General features: G+C 52.1%; 2 protein-coding genes and 1 pseudogene across 9 annotated transcripts; 2 read left to right on the top strand and 1 right to left on the bottom strand.

Annotated features, from left to right (window-relative positions):
* Positions 1-3,255: 3,255 nt before the first annotated feature.
* Positions 3,256-8,211, top strand: LOC307092756 (uncharacterized protein). 3 transcript variants are annotated; one of them, XM_079760211.1, is made up of 3 exons: positions 3,256-3,454; positions 4,587-4,713; positions 6,179-8,211. In XM_079760211.1, exons 1-3 carry the CDS (start codon positions 3,422-3,424, stop codon positions 7,825-7,827), a joined length of 1,809 nt encoding a protein of 602 aa, XP_079616337.1. In that variant the 5' UTR covers positions 3,256-3,421; the 3' UTR covers positions 7,828-8,211. The 3 variants fall into 3 exon arrangements, with proteins under 3 accessions (XP_079616337.1, XP_079616338.1, XP_079616336.1); XM_079760212.1 differs by lacking the exon at positions 3,256-3,454 and adding an exon at positions 3,540-3,887 and having other exon boundaries at positions 4,592-4,713; XM_079760210.1 differs by lacking the exon at positions 3,256-3,454 and having other exon boundaries at positions 4,254-4,713.
* Positions 8,212-8,408: 197 nt separating this feature from the next.
* LOC307092776 (uncharacterized protein) lies at positions 8,409-24,514 on the bottom strand. 5 transcript variants are annotated; one of them, XR_013812880.1, is made up of 4 exons: positions 24,316-24,514; positions 15,463-15,563; positions 12,299-14,668; positions 8,409-12,059 (listed from the first exon to the last, which is right to left on the bottom strand). XR_013812880.1 is itself a non-coding variant. In XM_079760264.1 (3 exons), the coding sequence occupies exons 2-3, from the start codon at positions 15,500-15,502 to the stop codon at positions 13,431-13,433; spliced, it is 1,278 nt and encodes a 425-aa protein (XP_079616390.1). In that variant the 5' UTR covers positions 15,503-15,563; positions 24,316-24,514; the 3' UTR covers positions 8,409-13,430. The 5 variants fall into 5 exon arrangements, 4 of the variants coding, with proteins under 4 accessions (XP_079616390.1, XP_079616393.1, XP_079616391.1 ...); XM_079760264.1 differs by having other exon boundaries at positions 8,409-14,668; XM_079760267.1 differs by lacking the exon at positions 24,316-24,514 and adding an exon at positions 21,789-24,086 and having other exon boundaries at positions 8,409-14,668.
* On the top strand, positions 16,731-17,529 carry LOC307116176 (talin rod domain-containing protein 1-like; annotated as a pseudogene). The gene has a single exon. The product of its transcript is annotated as a talin rod domain-containing protein 1-like (transcript).
* Positions 24,515-26,446: the final 1,932 nt, after the last annotated feature.

Below are 26,446 nucleotides of genomic sequence, written 5' to 3'. Positions count from 1 at the left end.
TTAACCACTCAGCCAAACCAGCTAGAACCCCAATCAATGATTCTTTGTCATCATTTATGTTTCTATCCCTCTCACTCTCTTTCTCTCTGAAATAAATGAAAGTATTTTCTTTAAAAACAAGATCCACTTTAAAAGATAAAAAGCCCCAGTTGGTTTGGCTCAGTGGTAGAGCATTGGCCTTCGGACCAAAGGGCCCAAGTTGGATTCTGGTCAGGGCTGGTGCTGGAGGCAACCAATGATGTCTTGCCTTTCTGTCTCTCCCTCTCCCTTCCACTCTCTAAAAAAATCAATTGAAAAATATCCCCGGGAGAGGATTAGCAACTACAAAATAAACAGAAATAAAACGTTAAAAACAAAACAAAACAAAAACAAAACAGAAACTGTACCCAAGACAGAGTCCACACAGACCAGCCCTCCGGTACCTGGGTCCTCCTGGCTCACCTGGTGCTGTTGGCCGGGATGTGTCTGGAGGAGTCGGGGAGGGTGTCCCCGGGGTGAGCGCTATGGTGGCTGCTTTTGGGTGCTGCTCCATGAAGTGGGCCACAACCTGTCCTAAGGGCATGTTCTCCGAAAACAGGGCTTCCTGCCCCTGCATTTGGACATGGACCTGTGAACACAGCCTGGTCACTGTCAGCGCCCCATCCGCACGGCCATGGAACCCTTGGTGGGAACCCTCCCCCTCCAGCTTTCCCACGACCCCTCACTGCCTGCTCCCACGCCCACGGTCCTGCCCTTATCTCTGTGCCTTGCACTGCCTGGTAGTTTTTGGTTGGTGCCTTCCCTGACAGAGAACAAAGACTCACCCGAAGGCTTTCTGAGGGAGGAAGCGGCTCCTTCAGCCATTTCTCATCCTGGACGTTTCTGCTCAATTGTGAATGGCTTTTATTTTTATTTTTTTAATCCTCACCCGAGGATATTTTTCCATTGATTTTTAGAAAGAGCAGAAGCCCAACCCCGAATGGCTCAGTGGTTGAGCACTGACCTTTGAAACAGTTTGGTTCCCTGTCAAGGGCACATGCCCAGGTTGCAGGCTCCATTCCCAGTAGGGGGAGTTCAAAAGGCAGCTGATTGATGATTCTCTCTCATAATTGAAGTTTCTATCTCTCTTCCTCTCCCCTTTTCTCCGAAATAATTACTATTTGAAATAAAAATGGCAGCCCAGCCATGATGATTCAGTTATTGAGCATCAACATATGAGCCAGGTAATGGGTCTATTCCAAGTCAGAGCACATGTCTGGGTTGTGGTCTCAATCCCTAGTAGAGGGCGTACAGGAGGCAGCTGATCAATTATTCTCTCTCATCATTTACGTTTTTATCTCTCTCCCCCCTCTCTGTAATCAATAAAAATATATTTAATTAAAAAACACAATAGCCGAAACCGGTTTGGCTCAGTGGATGGAGCGTCGGTCTGCGGACTGAAGGGTCCCAGGTTTGATTCCGGTCAAGGGCATGTACATTGGTTGCGTGCACATCCCCAGTAGGGGGTGTGCAGGAGGCAGCTGGTCGATGTTTCTCTCTCATCGATGTTTCTAGCTCTCTATCCCTCTCCCTTCCTCTCTGTAAAAAATCAATAAAATATATATTTTTAAAAACCACACACACACAATAGTGTGCCCAGGTTATATGACTTTGTGGTTGGGCGAATACCCATGAACCGAGACCACTGGTTTGATTCCTGGTCAGGGCACATGCACAGGTTGGGGACTAGATCCCAGGAGGGGGTGTGCAGGAGGCAGCTGATCCATGATTCTCTCAACATTGATGTTTCTCACTCTCCCTATCTCTCTAAAAAATCAATAAAAACATTTGAAATAAAAGAACAGTGTTAAGATTGAATTGACTCAACAATACCTGGGTGTGGGCCATCACGTGTTCTCCCAACTCTCCTAAACAAAGTCAGGCCTTGGTCTGTCCTTAGAGAGGATGTTCCAGGCATAACAGTTTTAGGGAAGAGAAACTGTTAGAAATATAGTGAGCCTCCGGGACCCTCGATCAGAGTTTAGAACACAAAGCATACTCAGGAGCCAGGCAACCAGGCAAGTATCTTTACTTTGACATAGAAAGGTGCGCACACATGGTCTGGAAGCATGCACACACTGAGCAGGTAGGTGGTCTGCTCAGTTTTATAATCCATGACATACCTGACCTGGTCCTTTCTCTTGGTTGGAGCTCAGGCGCTCAGTCTTTTGCTATTGGCTAATTCAAAGGGAGGGGTTGGCCTTTGCCATTTCTAGATGACGGCCCCCAGGGAAGCTACAAGCCAAGGGGCAAACATAGAGGCTGCCAAATCACGCAGTCCAAAATGGCGGCCGTCTAAACTGTTCATTGACAGAAAGGATGATTTCTTTATTCTCACAGAACCAGCCTGGAGTGGGTCTGCCTCAGGGTGGCCTGTAGCGTTTGAGTTCTTGGCTTCATGCAGAAAAGATTTCAAACAGGAGTTTGAAACGACATTTTTTGACGCTGGGGATAATGAAAAAAAAGGCAGGCCCTAGGACAGAACAAGCAACAGCAGAGACTAGGCGGGGCTCCTGTGGCTCCAGGAACATGTGGGAAATAAGGGAGCCAAAGCTGGGCTGCTGTGAGCTCCCTGGACGATCAGAGAAAAGGGGGCCTTGAGGGCAGGTCCAGGGGCTCAGCCCGGGATGAGCTGCTGCTGCTCAGCGCTGTACTGGCTGCAGGTGGGGTGGGAACCATTGAAAGGCCAGGGAAGCCTGGCCGGTGTGGTTCACTGGTTGAGCATCAATATAAGAACCTGGAAGAACAAGTTTGATTCCAGGTCTGGGCACATGCCCTGGTTTCAGGCTGATCCCCAGTGTGGGGGGTGCATGAGGCAGATAAGTGATTCTCTCATCATTGATGTTTCTTTCGCTTGCTCCCTCTCCCTTCCTCTCAGAAATCAATAAACATATATTTAAAATAAAAATAAAGAGGAGGCAAAGGCCACCTACTCCACTTCCCACGCGCCTCGCAGCTGAGCTTGAATCTTTTTACACAATAAGCCCTTTTTCCCCCTGCCTTTCCTGCCTTTGTAGGAAAGAACTACATTTCCCAGAAAGCCCAGAGTGAAGTGGCAGCATCGCTGTGGGAAAAGACTACATTTCCCAGAATGCCCAGCGCGGAGTGGCAGCACCCCCATCCAATAAGAACGTAGGGAAGAGGGACTCCGGCGGGTGACACCTACGAGAGGGCGGTATTTCCGGCTATTGCTATTGTGGTCACGTTAGCTGCTCTGGGATTTGTAGGACTTTCCAGAGCGCTCAGTCCGGGTCCAGGTGCCGGGTCCGACGGTGGCGGGAGCCGTTCTCGCCGCCGCACAGACGCGGGTGTGAGGCTCGGCGACCCCGCGAGGGACCCGCCTAAGGGCGGGAGGGAGCCGCCTCCTCGCCCGCCGCCCTGCCCGCCCCGCCCGCAGGTTCCAATGGCGGCGGCCGCGCCCGGGCGCCCGGCTGAGGTGAGCGCGGCCCCGGCCTCCCCGCCTCCCCGACCCGGCCCCGCAGGCCCGGCCCCGCGTCAGGCCCGCGAGGCGCTCGGGGGGACCCGGGTGTGACGGGCGGGGAGCGGCCCGGGAGGACGAGCCGCCCCGGCTGCGGGGGGTCAGCGGCGGCGCGGGTCCGGGCCTCGGGGCAGCCGGGTCCGGGAGGCGGAGCCCACGGAGCCCCGGGACCGCTTGTCTCCGGGGCCAGCCCCTCCCCGGGCCCCGCGGCTGTGGAGGAGCTTGTGGGACCCCAGGGAAGGGGAGGGGACCCCGTCCCTCCCGGCCCCGGCCCCCCTCACCGTCCTGGGATGTCTTCTCTCGGACTTGGAGAGCTGGTCCCCGATCTGGGCACCGAGAGCCTGGGGACACCCGGGCACAGACCCCAGTCCCTCCCGAGGGTCCCGTGAAGGTGCGGGTGTTCCTCCGGCCGGTAAAACCCGCGTGGACGGTGATGCCGGCGCTGGTCCCGGGCCGTGTGCTGCTCCGGGCAGAACTGAGCTGAGTGTTTGGGGGCTTCCGGTCTCTTCCTGGGGAACCCAGGGCACAGGAAAGGGGGGACCCCGTCCTCCGTGAGGTCACAGTGGCACCGGGACGTGGACTGTCCTTTGAGTTGGGGCGATTGGGAGGAGGACAGCACAGGGTGGATGGGGGCGGGGGCTGGGGGGAGGATTGTGGGTTCTCAGTAGAGGAGCCTTTTCTGGTTTCCTCTGTCCCCATCCCAATGTCAGGTGTTAGAAATAAGGGGAGCCCCCAATTCAGGGGTCCTGGTAGGATACAACATACTCAGGAGCCAGGCAGCGCGGCAAACATCTTTACTTCTAGGTAGAAAGAAGGGTGAGCACACATGGTCTGGAAGCACACGCTCACAGAGCAAGTGGTCTGCTCAGATTTATAACCCCTGATGCCCGTGACCTGTCCCTTACTCTTGATTGGAGCACAGTCTTTCCCAATTGGCTAATTCAAAGGGAAAAGTTGGCCTTTGCCATTTCAAGAAGGTGGAACTGCAAGCCATGTGGCCAACATGGCAGCTGCCAGGTCACACAGTCCCAAACGGCAGCCATCTAAACTGTTCTTTGACATAAAAGATGATTTGTTTACTCTCACACAGGGCAGGGTGACCTTTGAGGACGTGGCCCTGCACTTCTCCTCGGAGGAATGGGAGCTCCTGGATGAGGCTCAGAGACGCCTGTACCACGACGTGATGCTGGAGAACTTGACTCTGATAACCTCCCTGGGTAAGGATTTCAAACTCCCCTATGCCGGGGGCAGTAGTGTCTGCCCTTCCCTTTACCCCAGTAGCAGGTCTGTCCTCACACCAGGACCGAGGCACTGCTTTCTTCCCCAGACCCCTGGATGGGTGCTGTGCTTAGACCCTGGATGGGTGCTGTGTTTAGACCCCTGGATGGGTGCTTAGACCCTGGATGGGTGCTGTGCTTAGACCTGGATGGGTGCTGTGCTTAGACCCCTGGATGGGTGCTGTGCTTAGACCCTGGATGGGTGCTGTGTTTAGACCCCTGGATGTGTGCTTAGACCCTGGATGGGTGCTGTGCTTAGACCCTGGATGGGTGCTGTGCTTAGACCCTGGATGGGTGCTGTGCTTAGACCCCTGGATGGGTGCTGTGCTTAGACCCTGGATGGGTGCTTAGACCCTGGATGGGTGCTGTGCTTAGACCCTGGATAGGGGCTGTGCTTAGATCCTGGATGGGTGCTGTGCTTAGACCCTGGATGGGTGCTGTGCTTAGACCCTGGATGGGTGCTGTGCTTAGATCCTGGATGGGTGCTGTGCTTAGACCCTGGATGGGTGCTGTGCTTAGACCCTGGATGGGTGCTGTGTTTAGACCCCTGGATGGGTGCTTAGACCCTGGATGGGTGCTGTGCTTAGACCCTGGATGGGTGCTGTGCTTAGACCCCTGGATGGGTGCTGTGCTTAGACCCTGGATGAGTGCTGTGTTTAGACCCCTGGATGGGTGCTTAGACCCTGGATGGGTGCTGTGCTTAGACCCCTGGATGGGTGCTGTGCTTAGACCCTGGATGGGTGCTGTGCTTAGACCCCTGGATGGGTGCTGTGCTTAGACCCATGGATGGGTGCTTAGACCCCTGGATGGGTGCTGTGCTTAGACCCATGGATTGGTGCTTAGACCCCTGGATGGGTGCTGTGCTTAATGGGGTTGAGGTCTGTGCATGGCCTCCTTCATTGAAGAGCCCCAGACTCACCAGTTTCTCAGCTCTATCACTTATCGCTTCTACTCTCACCTCAAGCCTCAAATCTCTACACTGTGTGTCTAGCCTGTTTTTCTCACCACTCCATCTGTCGTGCTTTCCTCGTTGGCCTCTATGCATTATGTCCTGAGGTGTGTGCATATTTCTAAAAGTCCTTGAATACCAGCTGCACTCTTATAGTTGTATTTTTTTGTGCCCTAACACACCGGTCTGCACAACTTTCGCGTCTTACCAGTAGTGAAGTTCTTCAGGGAAGTCATTGTTGAAGTGACCTGTGGACCCTGTGTCTACGTGAGGCCTCCGCAGTATGTGCTCTTCATGGCCCAGTACTGCGGAGCAGCCCCATCCTCAACGTGTACTAACTCCCTGGTCCTGCACACAATGCCATGGACTTGTTCCTGGGTTTGTCAGACACACGTGTGTGGACTGCCCCTTCCCACCAGAGACAACATGCACTTAACCAGCACTTTTCGTTTTCAGGTTGTTGGCATGGAGCCCAGAATGAGGAGGTCCCATCTGAGCTCAGCAGTTCTTTACAAGGAGTGTCAGAGGTCAGGACTCCCAAGGCAGGTGTGTCTCCCCCGAAGGCCCATCCTTGTGAGCTGTGTGGTGTGAACATGGGAGACATTTTGCACTTCATTGGGCACCCGGGAACACATCATGAGCAGAAACTGTACAAGATGGGGGCATGTGAGAAACAGGTGGATGTTAGCAAGGAACTTGAGCATCAGAAGCAGCTCACGGGAGAGATGTGCTTCAGAGGCCACGTGGACAGAACGTCATTTGTAAAGGACTGCAAATTCTGTGTTTTGGGGAAGCCCGGTTCCTGTGAGGAGGTTTTGACGGACTTCCTGGCCAGCTCAGGATTTCTCCAGCATCAGGCAACACACACCAGGGAGAAGTCAAACAGGGAAACTGAGTGTGCCACAGACTCTCACAAGGGAAACACTCTGTCTGACCCGGAATACATGAAAGATTTTAATTGCAAATGCATGCTTGTTCAAGACCAGAGAGTCCTCACCCGAGAAAGATGCCACGTGAGCAATGAATGTGGAAAATCTCATGGCAAAAGCTATAGCCTTGTTGACCATTGGAGAACTCACACTGGGGAAAAGCCTTATGAGTGTGGGGAATGTGGGAAGTCCTTTAAGCAAAGCTCTAGCCTCATTCAACACCGGAGAGTTCACATTGGAGCACGGCCTCACAAGTGTGATTTATGTGGAAAATTATTTAGCAACAAGTCCAACCTTATTAAACATGGAAGAATTCACACTGGAGAAAGGCCTTATGAGTGTGGGGAATGTGGGAAGTCCTTTAGCCAAAGCTCTGCACTCCTTCAACACAGGAGTGTTCACACAGGAGAAAAGCCATATGAGTGCAGTGAATGTGGAAAGTTCTTTACCTACAACTCCAGTCTCCTAAAACACCAGAGAGTTCACTCTGGGTCCAGGCCGTATTCCTGCAGTGAATGTGGAAAATCCTTTACTCTAAATTCCCGCCTGATTGATCACTCCAGAGTTCATAGTGGAGAAAAGCCGTATAAGTGCACCGAATGTGGGAAAGGTTTTAGCCAAAGCTCTGTGCTTCTAGAGCATTGGAGAATTCACACTGGAGAAAGGCCTTATGAGTGCAGTGAATGTGGGAAATTATTTACTCACAATTCTAGTTTCTTAAAACATCAGAGAGTTCACACTGGGGAAAGGCCTTATGAGTGCAGTGAATGTGGGAAATTCTTTACTTACAGCTATAGTCTCATCAAACACAAAAGAATTCACACTGGAGAAAGGCCTTATGAGTGCAGCGAATGTGGGAAATCTTTTAGCCAAAGCTCTGCACTTTTTCAGCATAGGAGAGTTCACACCGGAGAAAGGCCGTATGAGTGCAGTGAATGTGGGAAATTCTTTACTTACAGTTCTAGTCTTATCAAACACATAAGAATTCACACTGGAGAAAGGCCTTATGAGTGTAGCCAATGTGGGAAATATTTTAGCCAAAGCTCTGCACTTTTTCAGCATCAGAGAGTTCACACTGGAGAAAGACCTTATGAGTGCAGTGAATGTGGGAAATGCTTTACTTACAGCTCTAGTCTCTTAAAACACCAGAGTTCACATCAGAGAAAGGCCTTATGAGTGTGGTGAATATGGGATATATTTTAGGCTATGGTTCAAGCCTCATTAAACATCAAAGATTTTCCCTAGCTGGTTTGGCTCAGTGGATAGAGCCTCAGACTGTGGACTGAAGGGGCCCAGGTTCAATTCTGGTCAGGGGCACACGCCTGGTTTGCAGGCTTGATCCCTAACGGGGTTACAGAGGCAGCCAATTAATAATTCTCGTCATGTTTCTCTCTGTCTCTGGAATCAATTAAATAATTGGGGGTTGGCTCAGTGGGTAGAATGGTGGCCTGTGGACGGAAGGGTCCCAGGTTCGATTTCATTCAAGGGCATGTACCTTGGTTGTGGGCACATCCCCAGTAGGGAGTGTGCAGGAGGCAGCTGATCGATGTTTCTCACATGCTCCCTTTCTATAAAAAAATCAATAAAATATATTTTTTAAAAATTGAAAATTTCACACTGCATAAAGGCCTTGTGAATATTGAATGTGGAAAATAATTTTATCTTCAACTCCAGACACCTCCAGGTCTTATTTTTTATACCACTGTTCATCTTGAGGTTCTAGTCACTGTTTTGGGTTCTTAGAAGTTGAGGGGTTTGCTAGCATGAAGGGGTGAACAGCATTGGTTGGGATCCCAGTTTGTGTGCCTCTGGGTACAATGTGATGGCAGAAGATACGTCTTCAGTTTTGGCCCAGTTTGCATTGCTGCTCATAACCTGTAGGAAGACTGTGGAGCTTTGTGGTCCTGTATTGTAGCTTGGATGCCCTGACTTGGGGGTTCTGAGTTCAACCTGAGAAGGGGGTCCTTGTGACAACCTTCACTGCTTCTGAGAGCAACATGAGCTTGTTCTCGTTCACAGGGCCTATTGTCTTGTGCCCAGCACTGGTGAGAGGTCGTCTTCCCTGCAGGTGCTGCCGTGGAGCTGTGGGCCCTGAGGTCCTGACTTCTGTAGGTACCATCAGTGGTTTTAAGGTTACAGGGGCCACGAGAAGGATAATTGTTGCAGAAACACTGGATTCAGAGAGAGTGCAGGAGACTGCCACAAATGGTTAACATGCTCTATTTTTATTTGTTGCTTTATTTCATTTTATTTTTCAAATATGTTTTCTGTTGGTTTTATTTCAGAGAGGGAGAGAGATAGACACAGCAATGATGAGAGAGAATCATTGATTGGCTGCTTCCTGCACGCCCCTTCCTGGGGATGGAGCCCACAATGCAGGCATGTGCCCTGACCAGGAATGCAGATTTCAGTCTCTTAGTTCAAAGGTCAAAGCTCAATCACTGAGCCATGCCAGCTGTGCTGGATGCTTGCTTTTAATTATTTTCAGGGTGGGTACAGAACAAGTTAAATCAGCTCTGCAAGTTGAAGTATAAGCCCCACTATGTAGATGAAATAGTTTTTAGCATCTCTGCCAGAGAGAAAACAAAACTGATCACCAGAAAATGAAATTCACAGACTGAGAGCAGTCTTTTTTGCTGATGGAAAGACCTTGGCATTTGCCCAAGGGCGGCCTCCACTTTTTCCTAGGGGATCATTCAAAGTTCCCAGTAAAATGCCTAGCTGGTGTGGGTCAGTGGTTGAGAGTTGACCTATGAACCAAAAGGTCATAGTTTGATTACCAGTCAGGGCAGATGTCCAGGTTGTACGCTTGAACTGGAATAGGGGGTGTGTAGGAGGCAGCCAATGAATGATTTTGTCTCATCACTGATATTTCTCTCTCTCCCCCTCTCCATTTCTCTCTGAAATCAGTAAGAATATTTTTTAACTAGAGGCCTCGTGTACAAATTTGTGCACAGGTGGGTTCCGGCCAATCTGATCCCCGATCTGGGCCTGATCAGGGCTGGGCAGGCTGGGGGGAGGGGCTGCAATCGATTGGCCAGAGGGCCCCACCCCCAATTGATGTTTGGCAGCTGGTGGGAGGCACTGCTGGCCATGGGAAGGAGCTGTGAGCAGTGGTCCAGCCAGTCCTGCCTCTGAATGGGGTGGGGGCATGCTGATTGGGAGCCAGCAACCTGGGGGAGGGGCCATGGGTTGTTGGCCAGCTGGCCCTGGCCCTGATTGGGGTGGGGGGAGGGGCTCCAGGAGGTTGGCCAGCTGGTCCTGCTTCCTGTTGGTGTAGAGCAGGGGTCCTCAAACTTTCTAAACAGGGGGCCAGTTCATTGTCCCTCAGACCATTGGAGGGCCGGACTATATTTTTTAAAAAAAGTATGAACAAATTCCTATGCACACTGCACATATCTTATTTTGAAGTAAAAAAACAAAACGGCAAAAACACCCGCATGTGGCCCGTGGGCCATAGTTTGAGGACGCCTGGTATACAGGGTGCGATCAGGGGTGGGGCCAGCCGGGGGAAAGGGCTGCAGGCCTATCATGGTGGGATGGGTCAAACAGGGGTGGGATGGCTGGAGGGGTGAGCATTTGGCCAGCAGGCCCACCTTTGATAGGGGTGGGATAGTCCAATCAGGGGAGGTTGGCGCGGGGGTGGGGGTGGGGGGGGGCACAAGAGGTTGACCAGCCAGCCCCACCCCTTGATCAGGTGGTTTGCTGGCCACAGTGGGCATCATGACTGGTCACTGGCTGTTTATATATATATATATAGATTATATGTATATGTATTAAAAAGTAAAGTACCCAGTAAAATACCCTGAATGAACTAGGTGAACCTTTGCTGGAAAAAACTGCAACCCTTAAATGAGAAGTAGCCCTCCTCGTCACATCGGTAGTACACACCCCAGGATTGCCCACAGAATACCCACCTGAATAACATTCACATTTCCTGCTCCATTTGGAACACGTTCTCTCACTCCAGACCTAATAGTGACCACTATTCTGGTTTCGGTGTTGACTGTGGGGGTGAGAAGGGACTTTGCGGCAGGGCTGTGAGGCAGAGAAGAGCTAAAACCTTGAGGTGCCAGGGACTAGGGCAGAGGGTCTGGACACCAGTTTGGGCTGGAGACCAGGCAACAGGAGGTGCTAGGCGGGTCGCTGGGGCCAGAGGTGCTGTGAGGTGCAATTTGCAGCCTTGGGGACACAGGTGGAAGATGTGGAAGGAGAGTGAGGGGATGTTGGGTCAGAAACCGGTGTGGAGCCCTAACCGATGAGGCTCAGTGGATAGAGTGTCGGCCTGCGGACTGAAAGGTCCCAGGCTTGATTCTGGTCAAGGGCATGTACCTTGGTTGCAGGCGCATGCCCAGTGGGGGGTGTGCAGGAGGCAGCTGATCAATTTTTCTCTCATTGATGTTTCTAACTCTCTATCCCTCTCCCTTCCTCTCTGTAAAAAATCACTAAAATATATTTAAAAAAAACCACACAAACAAAAAAACGGGTGTGGAGGCTGGGCTGTGGAGAGCTGGCGGCTAGGACACAGGTGCCAAGAGACCCACGAGGGTAAGTGCATCTGAAGCACATGGAAGGGCCAGGGAACCAATACTGCTGCTAGAGGACATTGGAGGAGGAATCCCCAGGCTGTGGGGGATTGCAGGGGTCGAAGGCAGCAGAACCTGTTACCTGAGCCAGAAAACCCAGAGTTGGGAGTGGTGAGGGGTAGGGTAAGCCAGGTAGACCAAAGCTCCTTCCTGGTTCTGTGGGCATCCATCTACTTGTCACCCCACCCCTTAAGCCAGATATCAACGCTCTGCCTTCCTTTATTTCGGAACCAAAGCCTCTGTAGGCAGCCCTTCCCTGACCCGCCCAGCTCGCCCAGTCCCTGGGACTCCAGTTCTTGAATGATGGTGGGTTGTGTTCCTCCCCAGAGCCTCTGGGAGATCAGATTCCTGCTCATTTGGGTTGTTGGCAGAATCTAGTTCCATGTACTTATGGGATGCAGTGTCTCTAAGCTGCAAAGCCACAGTCACTTTCTTCATTTTGTCTGAACTCGGAAGAATTCTTGCTGAACCTTAGCTCCTAGGTTCCTCTTCAGTCCAGCACAGGAGCTGTATCCTGGCACCAGCGCTGGGACATCAGGCTGATCATCCTGCCATAGGTCTGGCGCTTCTGTCTGCAGCCTTCTCCCTGCAGCTGGGGACGGTTCTCCATTCTGAAGACTCTGTGATTAGATTGACCCCAGCTGAGGTAAGTCTCGCTGCCATGCGCACAGCGTTACTAACATGCACAGTCCATCGGCCACGCGGGGAACATGTGCAAGTTCTCAGGATCGGGGCATGCACATCTTTGGGAGCAATTTTTCTGCCTTCTACAGTTTATCCTTTGTTCCCCAAACTCCTGTCTGTTCTGTTTGCAAAATAAACCTATCCCTTGCCGAAACTGGTTTGGCTCAGTGGATAGAGCATCAGCCTTCGGACTGAAGGGTCCCAGGTTCGATTCCGGTCAAGGGCATGTGCCTTGGTTGCGGGCATATCCCCAGTGGGGAGTGTGCAGGAGGCAGCTGATCGGTGTTTCTCTCTCATTGGTGTTTCTAGCTCTCTGTCCCTCTCCCTTCCTCTCTGTAAAAAAATCAATAAAATATATATTAAAAAAAAAAAAAAACCTATCCCAAGATCCCAAATGGCCTCATTCCAATATGAACCCATCATCCAAATCCCATGATCTTAGAAGTGTGGAACCTTATCATCAAATCTGTCCAAATCAGTTATGGGTCAGATTATGGGTATAATCACCCTGAAGTGCATTATCTCCCCATCTGTGGGTCTGTGATGCTAGAAAACAAAGTAACTGTCCCTGAAATAAAATGGTGGAACAGCCCAGCTGGTGTGGCTCAGTGGTTGAGCATTGACCTATGAACCAGGTGGTCAGTTGGCTTCCTGGTCAGGGCACATCCTCAGGTTGCAGGCTCCATCCCAGTGGGGGGTGTACAGGAAGCAGCCTATCAGCGATTCTGTCTCATTATTGATGTTTTTCCCTCTCCTTTCCTCTCTAAAATCAATAAAAAAAAATTTTTTTAAGAATGTTGGAGCAGACCTAGGATAGCTGTATATATTGTTTCAAAAGGGGAGAAAAATGGAAAGAAAAAAGAGGCACCAGTCTCAAGACATTTTGAAAATCATGTGGATCAAGCCCTGGAAACATCATCTGTGGTTCAGGGCCCTGCCCAGTGGGCTAGAAGCTCCCCATTAGGGGTTCTGCTCCGAGTCATGCTTCTTTTTTCATGAAAGGTTACTCGGGGTTGCAGCTCAGCCTTCTCAGCCAGTTTCATAAGTGTAGACATTGGAGGTATATACCCTTTGAGTTCATACAGTCCCTTTAGATTCAAGGTATTTCTATGGTTTTCTAAGCAGTTTTCTAAGAACTTTCTAAGCAAAGTTCTTTACGTTGATTTTCTTCATTAGATCTAAATTTTGAATAGCCCAATTTTGAGTAAAAAGTAGTATTATTTTTTATATGTTACTAGAGTCCCTCAGCTCAGCCTGTACCCTCTCCAATCCGGGACCACTGGCTCCTAACCACTCGCCTGCCTGATTGCCCCTAACCGCCTCTGCCTGCTGGTCTGATGTGCCTAACTGCCCCCCGCCCCCGCCAGCCTAATCACCCCTAACTGGCCTAGCAAGGTGTCTCCCCAGTGTTAATGTTCAAATATATGAAGTTCAACATCTGACTGATGTCTTCCTCTCAAAGGGAGATCAGAGAGGTCCTCTCCATGTGAGTCCGTGTTGAAAGCACTCCTAAAGCCTTCCTGCAGTGTGAACTTTCTGATGCCGAATGAGATGGGAGCTTAAGCTATAGGCTTTCCCGCATTCATTGCACTCATATGGCCTTTCTCCAGTGTGAACTTTTTGATGCCGAACAAGGTGGGAGGTTCTTATGAAATCTTTCCCGCATTTGCTACACACAAAAGGCCTTTCACCCGTGTGAACTCTCTGGTGTGCAATAAAGTCAGAGCTTCGACTAAAGAATTTCCCACATTCAATGCATTCAAAAGGCCTACTCTCGGTGTGAATTCTCTGGTGTTTAATGAGGGTGTATTTGTGGCCAAAGGACTTCCCACAATCACTGCAAACATAAGGGTTTTCTCCAGTATGGATGCTCTCATGCTGAACAAGTGTGGATTTGTGTCTGAAAACTTTCCCACAATCATTGCACTTATAAGGCCTTGCTCCATTGTGAACTCTCTGGTGTACAATTAAATTGGAGTGATGGCTAAAGTATTTTCCACATTCACCACACTTATAAGGCATTTCTCCAGTGTGAATTCTTTTGTGCTGTGTAAGGTTGTCTTTGCGGCTAAAGGACTTCCCACATTCACTGCACTCGTAAGGCCTCTCCCCAGTGTGGATTCTCTGGTGCTGCACGAGTGTGGCTTTGCGGCTGAAGGCCTTCCCACATTCACAGCACTCATAAGGCCTTTCTCCAGAGTGGATTTTCTCGTGCTGAACAAGCGTGTCTTTGCGGCTGAAGGCCTTCCCACACTCGTTGCAATTGTAATGCATCTGTCCGATGTGACAGGCCACCCCACTCTCGGTGCGCCTGGTCTTCCTCTCGCGGTGGGCGGCCTTTTGCTGGTGACTGTCCACACATGCCTGGAAGTTCTGATCCCCCTCACACACACAGGGCTTCTCTGATGGAGGAGGTCCTTCACAGACTCGACTGTTCTTCACACATGTGGCCTTGCCTTTGTCCCTCCTCACGGGTTTCTCTGCATTGTACTGCTTCTGGTGCTGGTAAAAGTTTGCACCACGTGAGAATTGTCTCCCACATGCCTCACATGTGTATGGTTTTAGTCCATAATGTGTTTCCTGGTGGTCATCCGGATGCAAAATATCTTTCAAGATGGGGCCACATATGTCACAAGGGTGAGCCATCTGGGTCGATGAACCTCCCTTGGCAGGACGCACAGGTGACACTTCCACAGAAATGCTCTGCTCAGAAGATGCCTCTTCATCCTTCACCACAAGGCAACAACCTGAAGCCAGAAAAATGCTGCTGAAGTACACAGTAACTCTGGTGAGAGGGGACAACCCCATCACAAAAGCGTGTCTAGCACACGCACGGCCGAGTCCATGTTGAAGGAAGAGCTGATGTGCATGACTAGGCTCTAAGGGTCGCAGGAAGGGGAAGGCCTGGGAAAGGACAAGGTGTAGCTTGGGGAGAAGGAGGCAGGATTGCCAGCTTTCTCCTTGCAAATGACTTTTAAAAAGGCCTTGGCTGTTGGTAAAAGGTGGGTGCTACATAGGAATGTATGCCCAGGCCCAGGAAACGCTGACTTAGAATTAGTAACTGGTATTGAAGAACTACTTAAGGATACGTGTATGTCTCCGATATTTTAGCATCATCCAATACGGGAGATCACTGCAGAGGGAGCAGGAGAGAGCACTGGTAACTGGGGTGGACAGCCCTGGGTCAGAGGTCAGAATAGAAATGACAAATGTGTAAAGCAGAGGGTCCTCAAACGTTTTAAACGGGGGGCCAGTTCACTGTCCCTCAGACCATTGGAGGGCCGGACTATAGTTTAAAAAAAACTATGAACAAATTCCTATGCACACTGCACATATCTTATTTTGAAGTAAAAAAACAAAACGGCAAAAACACCCGCTGTAGTTTGAGGACACCTGGTGTCAAGTGTCCAGAATGGGGAGGAAAAACAGAAATAAAGTATGGCCTATAGCCTGGACACCAAACAGTAGTGGGCACAGGACAGGTTTCTGATGTTACTTGAACCGAACCCTGAAGTCACACATTCCCAAAGCTCTAACTTACCCAGGCCGGTCCGAGCCCCTCCTGCTGTGGCTAGAGTCATTACCTCTCAGTCAGGTACTTAGAGGGCTTTCTCCTGTTATAATTCAGCAACCACGAAGGATCTGGAAAATATAAGTCACGGAAGAAAGAGGGCCAGTGAGTAGGAAAGCACTGCCCCACCCATAACAGAGTCATGTCTTGCAGAAACATACAATGGGTCCCACAAGCCATGACCATGTCGGTAATTCATAACGTAAGTAGGCCCAAGGAAATATCAATTAAAGAAGGGGGCAGGTCCTAGCCAGTTTGGCTCAGTGGACAGAGTTTGGCCCACAGACTGAAGGGTCCTGGGTTCAATTCCAGTCAAGGGGATGTGCCTTGTTTGCAGGCTCAATCCACGTCCCGTCAGGACTCATGCTGGACGCAACCAACTGATGTGTCTCTTTCACATCAATGTTTATCTGCCTCTCCCTTTCCCTTCCACTCTCTAAAAATCAATGCAGAGGAGTCTCCCCCGCCGCGCTCAGTGGTGCAGAACGGGGAGGCTTTGTCTCCCTCTGCCTTTCGGCCCCTGCCCTTCCTTTCAGTTTCTCAGGAATTTCCAACCTCACTTGGAAGTTGGAGGTTGACAAAAATGGCAGAAGCCAGGGCGCAGGCAGGTGGCCGCAGCACTGCGGGTACCTTCTGAGTTGGCCCAGCAGCCAGGGACATGCGCACAAGGAGGCCCATGGCAGGGCCTGCAGTGAGGAGGCGCTGGGCATGGACTCACGCCCATGGCCAGCTGAGGGCCCCATGGCCAGCTGAGGGCCGCAGTGTGAGGCCCAGCCCAGCCAGTACTGGCCACACCCTCGGCCCTGCCGCTGCTTCTGGGGCAGGAGATGTCCGGGCCACCATCGCGGGGAAGTGCCCCTGGGAGGGGTCCCTGATCCTCAAGCCCACGTGCACCGCGGAGAGGAGGCTGACAGCAGGGCCCGCCCGGCCCCCGAGGAAGGGATTTTGATTTCCAAGGAAGGAAGACAACCCCCAGCTTCCCCTCCGCCCTCCCGCCGAAGGGGCTTTCCTGGACAAGAGCGCGCACTGTGAGTTTGCTGTGCCCGGTTCATGGTTCCTGCAAGTCCTCCTGGAGGCCCAACTCCGCAGCTCCTTCCGCGCCACCGGCGCCCTGCGCCCTGGCGGTGGATGGCATGATGTGCTGGGAAGGCACCGCGGCCCTGGCCTGCTGAGTCGCGATGGCTGCACAGGCGGTGGCAGTGGCAGCAGCGGAGGTAGCGGGCTCCCCGGCGCGCCCTGGGCGAGATGGCTAGCGGCAAGCCCACAGCGAGGCGACTTCTCCGGCTCTTCGAGGGCCTGGCCCCCGCGGGTGCCGGCGCCGAGTCCTTCGAGCCCTGCCGGGACACCATCATCGCGCGCACCCAGGGGCTCTCCATCCTGACCCAGGACGTGCACCGCAACGGAATGCTCCGCCCACGGCCTACCTGGCATTGGAGGCCACGCCGGGAGCCCAGTCCGCGGAGAACCGCTACCGGGTGACTCGCTGCCGCCACGAGGTGGAGCAGGGCTACGCCACGCTGCGCCCCTCTCCCCCGCAACCCCCGCTGTCCGACACCACCCCCCAGCTGCTGCTGGAGGTGTCGCAGGACCTGTCGTGCAACCTCAAGTTCCTGACGGACGCATGCGCCCTGGCCAGCGACAAGTCCTGGGACCGCTTCGCACTGGGGCCCGAGCCCACCTCGCGTGTCCAGTGTCTGCTGCCGCCTGCGTGCGGGAGGTCAAGGCGGCGCCCAGCCGCTGCGCCCTGTTCAGCGGGCGGTGGTGCAGGCGGTGGGCGCTGGTGGGCTTCGCCACGGAGCCGCAGTTCCTGGGTCACGCGGCCATCCTGGGACGCCGGTGTCGGCCTGCGTGCTCCGGCCCCGGTGCCTCAAGGACCTGGCGCAGCACCCCGATGGGGCGCCAAGAGGCCGGACCACAGGGAGAGCTGAGGAACTGGGCCTGCGCCGTGCTGAAGGCCGCACCCTGCTATCTCAGGCTTTAAGGGAGAGGTCTTCGCCCAGGACTTCACTGCCAGTGAATTCCAATTCTGTGAATTAGCACCCCGCCCCGCTCCCCACCCCAGAATAAAGGAAGATGCTTCAGTTTATACCAAAGCAATCGGTGAAGCTCCCATACACCCTCCCCCCCATGTTAGATGCTCGAGAGGAATCCTCCAGAAGGCAGGGCCATGCATCTGATTTTCACACCCACGCGGGGCCCCGGAGCCCAGCAACCCACATTGTAGGGACCTGGAGATGGGGGATGCTAACTGCTGTGGCGGGGTTACCCCTCCGCACCCCCAGCTCCTCTTCGGGAGTCCCTCACCCAAACCTTATTAATTGGGCAGGAAGGAGGTCATGGGTTCATTTCTTTTTTGGTACTTTTTTTTTTCCTAATTAAAAGGTTACCTCAGTTTCACTCCTTAGACATGGATGTAGCTACCTTTTTTGTACGTTGTTAATTTTTTCAGTTGGTGTGGAAAGAGTCTGACCTTGCCATGTGATTTGCAAACGGGGGCGAAAAGCTACTGTGAGTGTGTTTTATTTTCTGATTTACATTCGAGTGATTTTGCCCCCCTCCAATGTCAAGTTTGTACCCTGCATGTACTGGAGTATTTATTTCATCTATTAAAGTGTTATGTTTCTCAAAAAAAAAAAAAAATCAATGGAAAAATATCCTTCGGTGAGGACGAACAACAACAACAAAAAGCCAAGCAGGGTAGCATCCCACGGGCTGACACAAAACACCTGACCTTGACACCTTCCTGGCAAAGGTTCTGGGCAGCAGGAGTTGGGACTCGGAGGGAGCGGAGGAGACAGTACACACAGCTGAGCCCCGAGGACCGAAGACCGAGGCGAGGGAATGAGGGACAATGGGAATGCCATGGCCCAGCTAGGAAGGAATCGGCAACCTCTGGAGAAGAAGGAAGAGCAGAGCACAGACCAAAAAACGAACTTCAGGACCCACCCAGGATTGATTTCTTTCTTTATTTAACAATATGTTTTTATTGATTTCTTACAGGGAGGAAGGGAGAGGGATAGAAACATCGATGGGAGAGAAGCACCTTTCACTGCCTCCTGCACACCCCCTACTGGTGATGGAGTCCACAACCAAGGTACATGCCCTTGACCGGCATCAAACCCGGACCCTTCAGTCTGCGGGCTGACGCTCTATCCACTGAGCCAAAATGTTTAGGGCAGGACCTTACCCAGGCTTTAAACGTGATTTCAAGGCAAAGCACAAAGAATCTCTGAGCCTTATCAAGTAGTCCCCAATCCTCCCAGGAGAAAAGCAAACGCCCTCAAAAGTCACATGACCGCGCATGAAGAAGACAACCAAGCACAGGGCAGCCTCTCTCCTCAGGGCTCCTGGTCTATCCTACTTTCCTCCCAGCTGCCCATTTCCCGTGAACCATTCTGTCCAGCAGAGAACAGGCAGGTGGACAGGGAGGCAGACAGAGAGGTTGGCCCTGGGATGCAGTGCACAGCCCTTCCCTGGAGCCGGAGGTGCTGCCTCTCACCCGCCAACGTGAGCCGCGCGTGCTCCCCAAAGCCCGCTGGTCAGAGGTAAGAGTCCACCCCCCTGTGCACACCGCTCTTTGGATCACATCTCCCTGTCTGTGACACAGCACCCAGAGCATGCTCACTTCATGCCTCCAGGACCACTCCAGCCCGTCAGTGGCCCCCACTGCCCTCGGGGCCTGTGAGCCCAGCTTTTCAATCCTCCCTCCTCGACTGAACTTCAGCAAACCCAACCACGACAGGTCACAGGCAGGCCCGGCCCTGCTCCACGTGGCGGCTGAACACTGAGGATGCCAGATCCTCCTCCGTCACAGGCTTAACCGACTGTCATTCCAGGCCACACCCACTGGCCTCCTCCCCAAGTGTGGTGACTGTGCCAACTGACTCCATGGTCCCGAGCTAACTTGTCAGCTTCATTTACCCCCTCCTCCCCGCCCATGTCCCACCAAATGTCACCACAGAAGCTGGGAAGCACAGAGGGAAATGAGCACCAGCTCCGCCCTCCCTTTCATGTCACCTCCATTACTGCCACACCCAGCAGTCACCGCATGGCGCTCTTTCTCTGGAAGACGTGACCGCCTGTCAGATCGTCTTGCCTCCCTTCCCTCATTAACACTAATCCTCCTTTTCTAGACTCATACTGTCACTGCCCCCACAACATAAAGGTTCTCTCTCTAAATCTGATCTACAACTCCACCCTACTCCTAAGGCTGCCACTGTATGGATGTCTCCAACTTGACTCCCTCCTCTGAACTCAAAACCTGTGTGTCCTGCTGTCCATCTGACAACTCTACGCAGATGTCTGGAACATCACGGATTCAATACGGTCAAAACCTAACTCGTGATATTATTTCCACTAACTTCACCATCTCAACTGAGGATTTTGCTATACTTACACCTTCTCAGGCCAAAAACGGTGGGGTCATCGCTAACCCCTCCCTTCTTCCTCTCCTCCTCCACATCAGAAAATCACTCCCCCTCTGCTCCAAACCTTCCGTGGCTCCAACCACGCTCAGAATAGAAATCCAGCCCCACAGACCGTCACTCCCAAGCTGAATCCCGTTCCTTGCAGTCTGACCACACCAGACATAACGGGGACCCGCGGTTTTCTGAACGCTCCCAGTGCAGCCTCAAGCAATGCATTTGCACATGCTGGTCCCTGTGTTTGGGACACTGATCAGACTGAACTCACTGCTTGCTGGGAGTGGAAACCCTTTCAGAGAATTCGAGAATAGAAGTCAGGGCTCAAGACCTTTGGAGAAAGAGGGATCCCCAAACTCAGCGGCAGATAGAAGGTAGATTAACCTTTTGCACTCGGATGTTGAGTGTGACTCGACACGGTTAGCATCGAGATTAAAGTTACTCTTTGAATGTATCAATAATTTGAAATATAAAAAAATCCAAATAAATAAGTTTGTATGAAAAGAAACTCCAGTTTTTTATTCTACTGCCGCGCTTTGTAAAATCTGGGGTATTTAAAAAATTAAATCCCGAGTAGAATAAAGGAATCGAGAAAAAAGCAAGCGAGTGCAAAGGGTTAAGAGCCCTCAGACACCGTTCACCACACTGGGATGCCAAACTTACGGGGTGAGGATGGGTTGAGCGTGGACCTGCCCGTTCTGCAGTCCCCTCTGCGGGGACCATAAGAGCTCCTCCACCACAGCAACCCCGAGGAGGAGGGAGCTGGGAGCGGCGGGTTACCACAGCGGCATCTGACGGGTGGAAAGCCCCCGAAGTGCCGCCCTGCCCTCTGGTGAGGAGGGTTTCAGGGTGGCTGGGCTCAGACCCTCACACCGGAGCGCTGCCTCCGCCCATCTGTGTGGACTGGAGCGCAGATCTGAGTCTCACTGTCTTCACCTGTAAAGCCGAGGCACCGGTGGTGCCCTCCTTCCGGAGCTGCTGCTTAGAGCAGACGTGTGAGTACAGCGCAGACACCTCGAGTTACCGTACTGCCCACAAGCTGAACACTTCGCAAATGGTTTGGTACAAATGAGGTGACAGATTTTTTAAATTCTGGGTTTGTTTTTAATCTCTTAAGAAAATGTGATATTTGAGACTTTCTATTATAATGAAAGAAGCAAGAACTTTAATCAATTACTAAGCATGGGTATAAATCGGATTTATCCTATCTACAGTCTAATTTTTAACTGACTGCTTATATATATGTGCCAAGTGTACACTAGTCCTGTCACCAAACCAGCCTATCTAGTACATACTCCTCTAAAGGCAAGCCTGCGAGTGGCCCTTCATTAGAAGTGTTTATCAAAAAAAATAAGAAGTGTTTATCAGCCCTGGTCGGTCTTACTCAGTGGTTAGAGCAGTGATGGCGAACCTATGACACGCATGTCAGCACTGACACGCGTAGCCATTTCTGATGACACACGGCCGCTGAGGTGGCCGCATGCCGAGGATGAAACATTTGCTGCTCCTGAGGATGAAACATTTGCGAAATAATGTTTTTTCCTCAAAGTGACACTCTACCCGAGTTATGCTCAGTTTTTTGGCGAAGTTTGACACACCAAGCTCAAAAGGTTGCCCATCCCTGGGTTAGAGTGTCAGTCCATGCACTGGGGGTCACGGGTTCAATTCTCAGTCAAGGGCAGGTACCTGGGTTGCAGGTTCACTCCCTGCCTTTAGTCGGGGTGTGTGCCGGAGGCAGCCAATTGAAGTGTCTCTCTCACATCAATGTTTCTCTCTCTCTCCCTCCTTTCTACTCTCTCTCTGAAAAGCAATGGAAAAAGTATCCTCAGGTGAGGATTAACAACAACCAGAAAAGTGTTTATCGCCTCTTCTCACCTGAGGAGCCGGGGAGCTGATGTACCGAGGCCCCGGACTGGTCCGGCTGTTCCACTGGCCTGGCTGCCGCTTCCGTGCTCCATAGGCAGTGCCTCTGAGCATGCTCAGTCCACACCACGGCAGCTCTGCAGCACCTCACCCCTTCTCTCCTCCATCCAGGTGGGGCTCCTAGCAGCAGCCACACCCCTTTCATATATCAGCACCCCCCCTTTCTGGAGGAAATCCCAGGGATGTTCACCCTTCCGCCCCTGCCCTCCAATCTCTCACCTCAGGGGCCACATAAAATAACATCCTTAATATTCTTCCCCTAAATCTGATCCCCAGGGTGTGACCTGAGGCCTCATCTCCACATGCCCATGTGATACCTCCCCTGCATAACCTTAGATTCACTATGTCCAAAACCCAACTCCTGACCGCCCTCAACGGTGGTCCCTGTTCCAACTTCCATTCTTTCAGAGGTTCAGGGGAAAAACAACAGAACTTGATGCCCTGGTCGGGTAGTTCAGTTGGTTACAGCATCCTCCCGATGTGCCAAGGTCACGGGTTCAGTCCCTGGTCAGGGCGCATACAAGAATCAACCAATGAACACATAAAAAAGTGGAGAAACAAATCGGTGTTTCTCTCTCTAAAATAAAAATACAAATTGCAAAATTTCTTAAAAACAAAACCAAACTTGGAGAGCCCTTCCATTCCCTACCTTCGCTCCCAGCCATAGCTGACCCAGCAGCAAATCCTGTGGCTTCGCTCCTGGACACCTCTCCACCCTCAGCCCCTCCTGCCCCTGCTCCGGTGCGGCCACCACCACCACACTCCTGGAGTCTGCGGACTCCTCACCAGCCTCCCTGCCTCCATCCTCATCATCCCCATCCCACCCGAGTCCATTTTCCCCCCGAGTGAACGCGGGGACACCTGCCTCCTCACAGTGAAGGTGTTACAGGATTCCGGGGCGGGAGGAACAGGGAAACTGAGACAGGAAAGTTAAAACAAGGCCCAAGAGCATGAGCAATGTGCAGCCAGCTAGTAACTAACAAGCCATTATCTTCCCCAGCCAAGGACACGGAACAAAATGGTTAAAAAACACACACACACACAAACCCTCCCCAATGAGAGAATGCAGAAAGGGAGGGAGGGAGAGGAAAGGAAAGGAAAAAAGACAGTGTTATTCCCTAAGCAGAGAAGCCAGCAGTCTGAAGGCGTGGCAAGATAAAGTTGCCAGGTGCTTCTCATGAATTCTCATGAAAGTAAAAGAAGGGACCCTAAGAACTAACCTGCACCGGAATAGTCAACAGAGGAATTCTGAGGTCCACAGACCTACAGGAGGGCACATACCGCCTCAGAGCCCCCCCAACTTGCTCTTCGGATTAGCCGAGAGCCCGTCTGCACTTCCTAAGTCAGATGTATAGGTTTGCTTTAGTTTTTCAATAAAAATGCATACAGCCCTGACCGGTGTGGCTCAGTGGATAGAGAGTCGGCCTGCGGACTCAAGGGTCCAGGTTCGATTCTGGTCAAGGGCATGTACCTTGGTTGCAGGCACATCCCCAGGAGGAGGTGTGCAGGAGGGAGCTGAATGTTTCTCTCTATCCTTCTCCCTTCCTCTCTGTAAAAAATCAATAAAATATATATTTTGAAAAAATGCATACTTTAGCCCGGCCGGCGTGGCTCAGTGGTTGAGCATCAACCTATGAACCAGGAGGTCACAGTTCGATTCCCGGTCAAGGGCACATGCCCAGGTCTCGGGCTTGATTCCCAGCGGGGGGCGTGAAGGAGGCAGCCGATCCACGATTCTCTCTCATCATTGATGTTTCTCTTTTTTTCCCTTCCTCTCTGAGATCAATAAAAATATATTAAAAAAAAAAAAAAAGATGCATACTTTAGCCTAACCGGTGTGGCTCAGTGGACAGAGCGTCGGCCTGCGGACTGAAGGGTCCCGGGTTCAATTCCAGTCAAGGGCATGTACTTTGGATGCGGGCACATCCCCAGTGGAGGGTGTGCAGGAGGCGGCTGATCGATGTTTCTAACTCTCTATCCCTCTCCCTTCCTCTCTGTGAAAAACCAATAACATATACTTTTTTAAAAGATGCATACTTTACTTGCTTTAATAAGTTGTCTTTTCACAACGCAGCCAAGGTCTCTCATATAAACTCACATACATGACAAGACAGGACCGGGTTGGGGACAGGCCTCTCCCACTGGCTGGGGGTCGGGGGGCTGTTCCCCAGGATCACCTCCCTGGAGACCGTGAGAACAGCCTGTAACAAGGCCCCGCCGCCCCGTCGGTCCCGGCAGGCCTAGTGCCCCCGCTGCTCCCCGCGGTCCCGGGACCCCAGGTTCCCAGACGCTCGCGGCCCAGTCGCTCCGCCCACGCCCCACCTCACTGGCTGTGGCAAATGGCGGCCCCGCCCACAGACGCCCTGCGGCGTGGGCTGCGGGGACTGCGGGAGCCGCCGCGCACCCCCGGCCTTGGGATGAAGAGGGATGGGGAGGGGAGGGCCCGGCCGCCTCCGGGTGCGGGGGACGCAGCACCTACCTCGCCCGGGCTCATCGCTGCGGCCCCGCCGTCACGGTCTGGACTGCGCGGAGCCGTGAGGGGCCCGGCCCGGACCCAGGTCTCCGCGGGCGCCTCCGCCGCCAGGCTCTTCCCCGTGGGGCCGGGGTCCCCTCCCGCCACCTCGGAGCCCAACCAGGGCTCGCCAACCTCTGCACACTCAGCCCTGCCAAAAGGCAAAAAGATGTCCGCCGCGAGGAAGACGCCGGAAGTCCCGCCCAGGCACCTTCCGCGCCACCACCGCGCGGCGCGGAGGCCTCTGGGTAATGTAGTCCGCCCAGGGCTCTAGCTTGGAGCAGACGCCCTGGTACCACAGGGGCTCTGGGAAATGGATCCTGGAGGCCCAGAGGCGGCGGGTCTTTCAGGGGTGATCTCCAGGGATGGAAGAAATATTTAGAGATATGTTCTCTCAGATATTCCCCAAAGCCACCAAACAAAACAGAGCCACGTGGCCCTAACCAGTGTGGCTCAGTGGATAGAGCGTCGGCCTGCGGACTGAAGGGTCCCGGGTTCGATTCCGGTCAAGGGCATGTACCTTGGTTGCGGGCACATCCCCAGTGGGGGTGTGCAAGAGGCAGCTGATCGATGTTTCTCTCTCATCGATGTTTCTAACTCTCTATCCCTCTCCCTTCCTCTCTGTAAAAAATCAATAAAATATATTTTTTTTAAAAAAGAATCTAAAATATTTTTTTAAAAAAATACCAGCAGAATATTTCCTAGATCTAGAACAAATACTCCAAAAAATGATGTGGATCGAAAAAGACCCTGAAGAGCTGCAGCAATCATTTTTTTAAAAAAAAATATTTTTATTGATTTCAGATAGGAAGGGAGAGGGAGAGATAGAAACATCAATGATGAGAGAGAATCATGGATCGGCTGCCTCCTGCATGCCCCTTACTGGGGATCAAGCCCACAACCCAGGCATGTGCCCTTGCCTGGAATCAAACCTGGGACCCCTCCATCCACTGAGCCACCCAATCTTAAGAACAAAGGCCGGGAGGGCGGGTGGGTGAGAAGAGATCCACCAAAGAGCCTGTGTGCATGTACACATAACCCATGGGCACAGACAACAGGGTGGCGAAGGCCTGGGTTGGGGGGTGGGGGCGGGTAGAAGAGGTCAGTGGGGGAACTAAGGGGACATATCTAACACTTTCAACAATAAGGATTTAATAATAATAATAAAAAACACACAAAAATTCTTCACGGGTTTGAATGTCTCTTTCCCTTAACAGGATGAAGCTCCTGTGAACCAGACGGGGCCCGTGCTGACCTGACCAGCTCCGGGAAGACGGGCATGGCCGGCTCGCAGACTTAAGGACCTAAACTAACCACAAAGGATGGTCTGAAATGACAATAAGTAAAAGCAGTTATGGTCGGTGGCCACTTCCTGGGCCCCTATCTTCCCTGACAAAGGTCCATCCTTACCTCAACTGAGCCAATGGCCTCTTTGCATCTAGGATAACGTATCGTTGGAATGTGAGTCATTTTCCTTTTTTCCTGACCCCTCATTGTTACCGAGTTCATTGCTGACTGTGAACTACCCTGCACCACCTCAGTAAGAGAAGCATGTGTCTATCCCTTTTTATTTTTAATATATTTTATTGATTTTTTTACAGAGAGGAAGGGAGAGGGATAGAGTAAGAAACATCGATGAAAGAGAAACATCGATCAGCTGCCTCCTGCACACCTCCTATTGAGGATGTGCCCACAACCAAGGCACATGCCCTTGAGCGGAATCAAACCTGGGACCCTTCAGTCCGCAGGCCGATGCTCTATCCACTGAGCCAAAGCGGTTAGGGTTATCCCTTTACTTTTCATCCAATCCCAGAGGTTTCCCGCTTTGCTTCCTCCCGCCTCCCTCATCTATCACTAATGGATTCCCTGTAACCCACTTCCACCTCCTCCTTGGAATGCAATGTATGAAACAGGGTGAAGTGGGATCACTGGGTCAAACGGGAGCTCCATTTAGTTTCTGAGGAAACTCCATACTGTTCTCCACAGTGGCTGCAGCATTTGACCCAGTGATCTCACTTCTAGGAATATATCCCAAGACACTAGAAACCCCAGTCTGAAAGGATATATGCACCCTGTGTTCATAGTGGCACAATTCACC

Source organism: Cnephaeus nilssonii, assembly GCF_951640355.1.
Source record: "Cnephaeus nilssonii genome assembly, chromosome: 20".
In the NCBI taxonomy this organism is placed as follows: Eukaryota; Metazoa; Chordata; class Mammalia; order Chiroptera; family Vespertilionidae; genus Cnephaeus; species Cnephaeus nilssonii.
This window is presented reverse-complemented; position numbering and strand designations above follow the sequence as displayed.

What these genes read in the sequence shown, in the direction of transcription:
- LOC307092756 (XM_079760210.1), top strand. Translation starts at nt 4,500, where the DNA reads ATGGCAGCTGCCAGGTCACACAGTCCCAAACGGCAGCCATCTAAACTG. An exon ending in GACTCTGATAACCTCCCTGG is followed by an intron (nt 4,714 to 6,178) that starts GTAAGGATTTCA and finishes TTTCGTTTTCAG; the next exon opens with GTTGTTGGCATGGAGCCCAG.
- LOC307092776 (XM_079760264.1), bottom strand. Translation starts at nt 15,502, where the DNA reads ATGACTCTAGCCACAGCAGGAGGGGCTCGGACCGGCCTGG. An exon ending in AGGGGCTCGGACCGGCCTGG is followed by an intron (nt 14,669 to 15,462) that starts GTAAGTTAGAGC and finishes TTCTGGCTTCAG; the next exon opens with GTTGTTGCCTTGTGGTGAAG.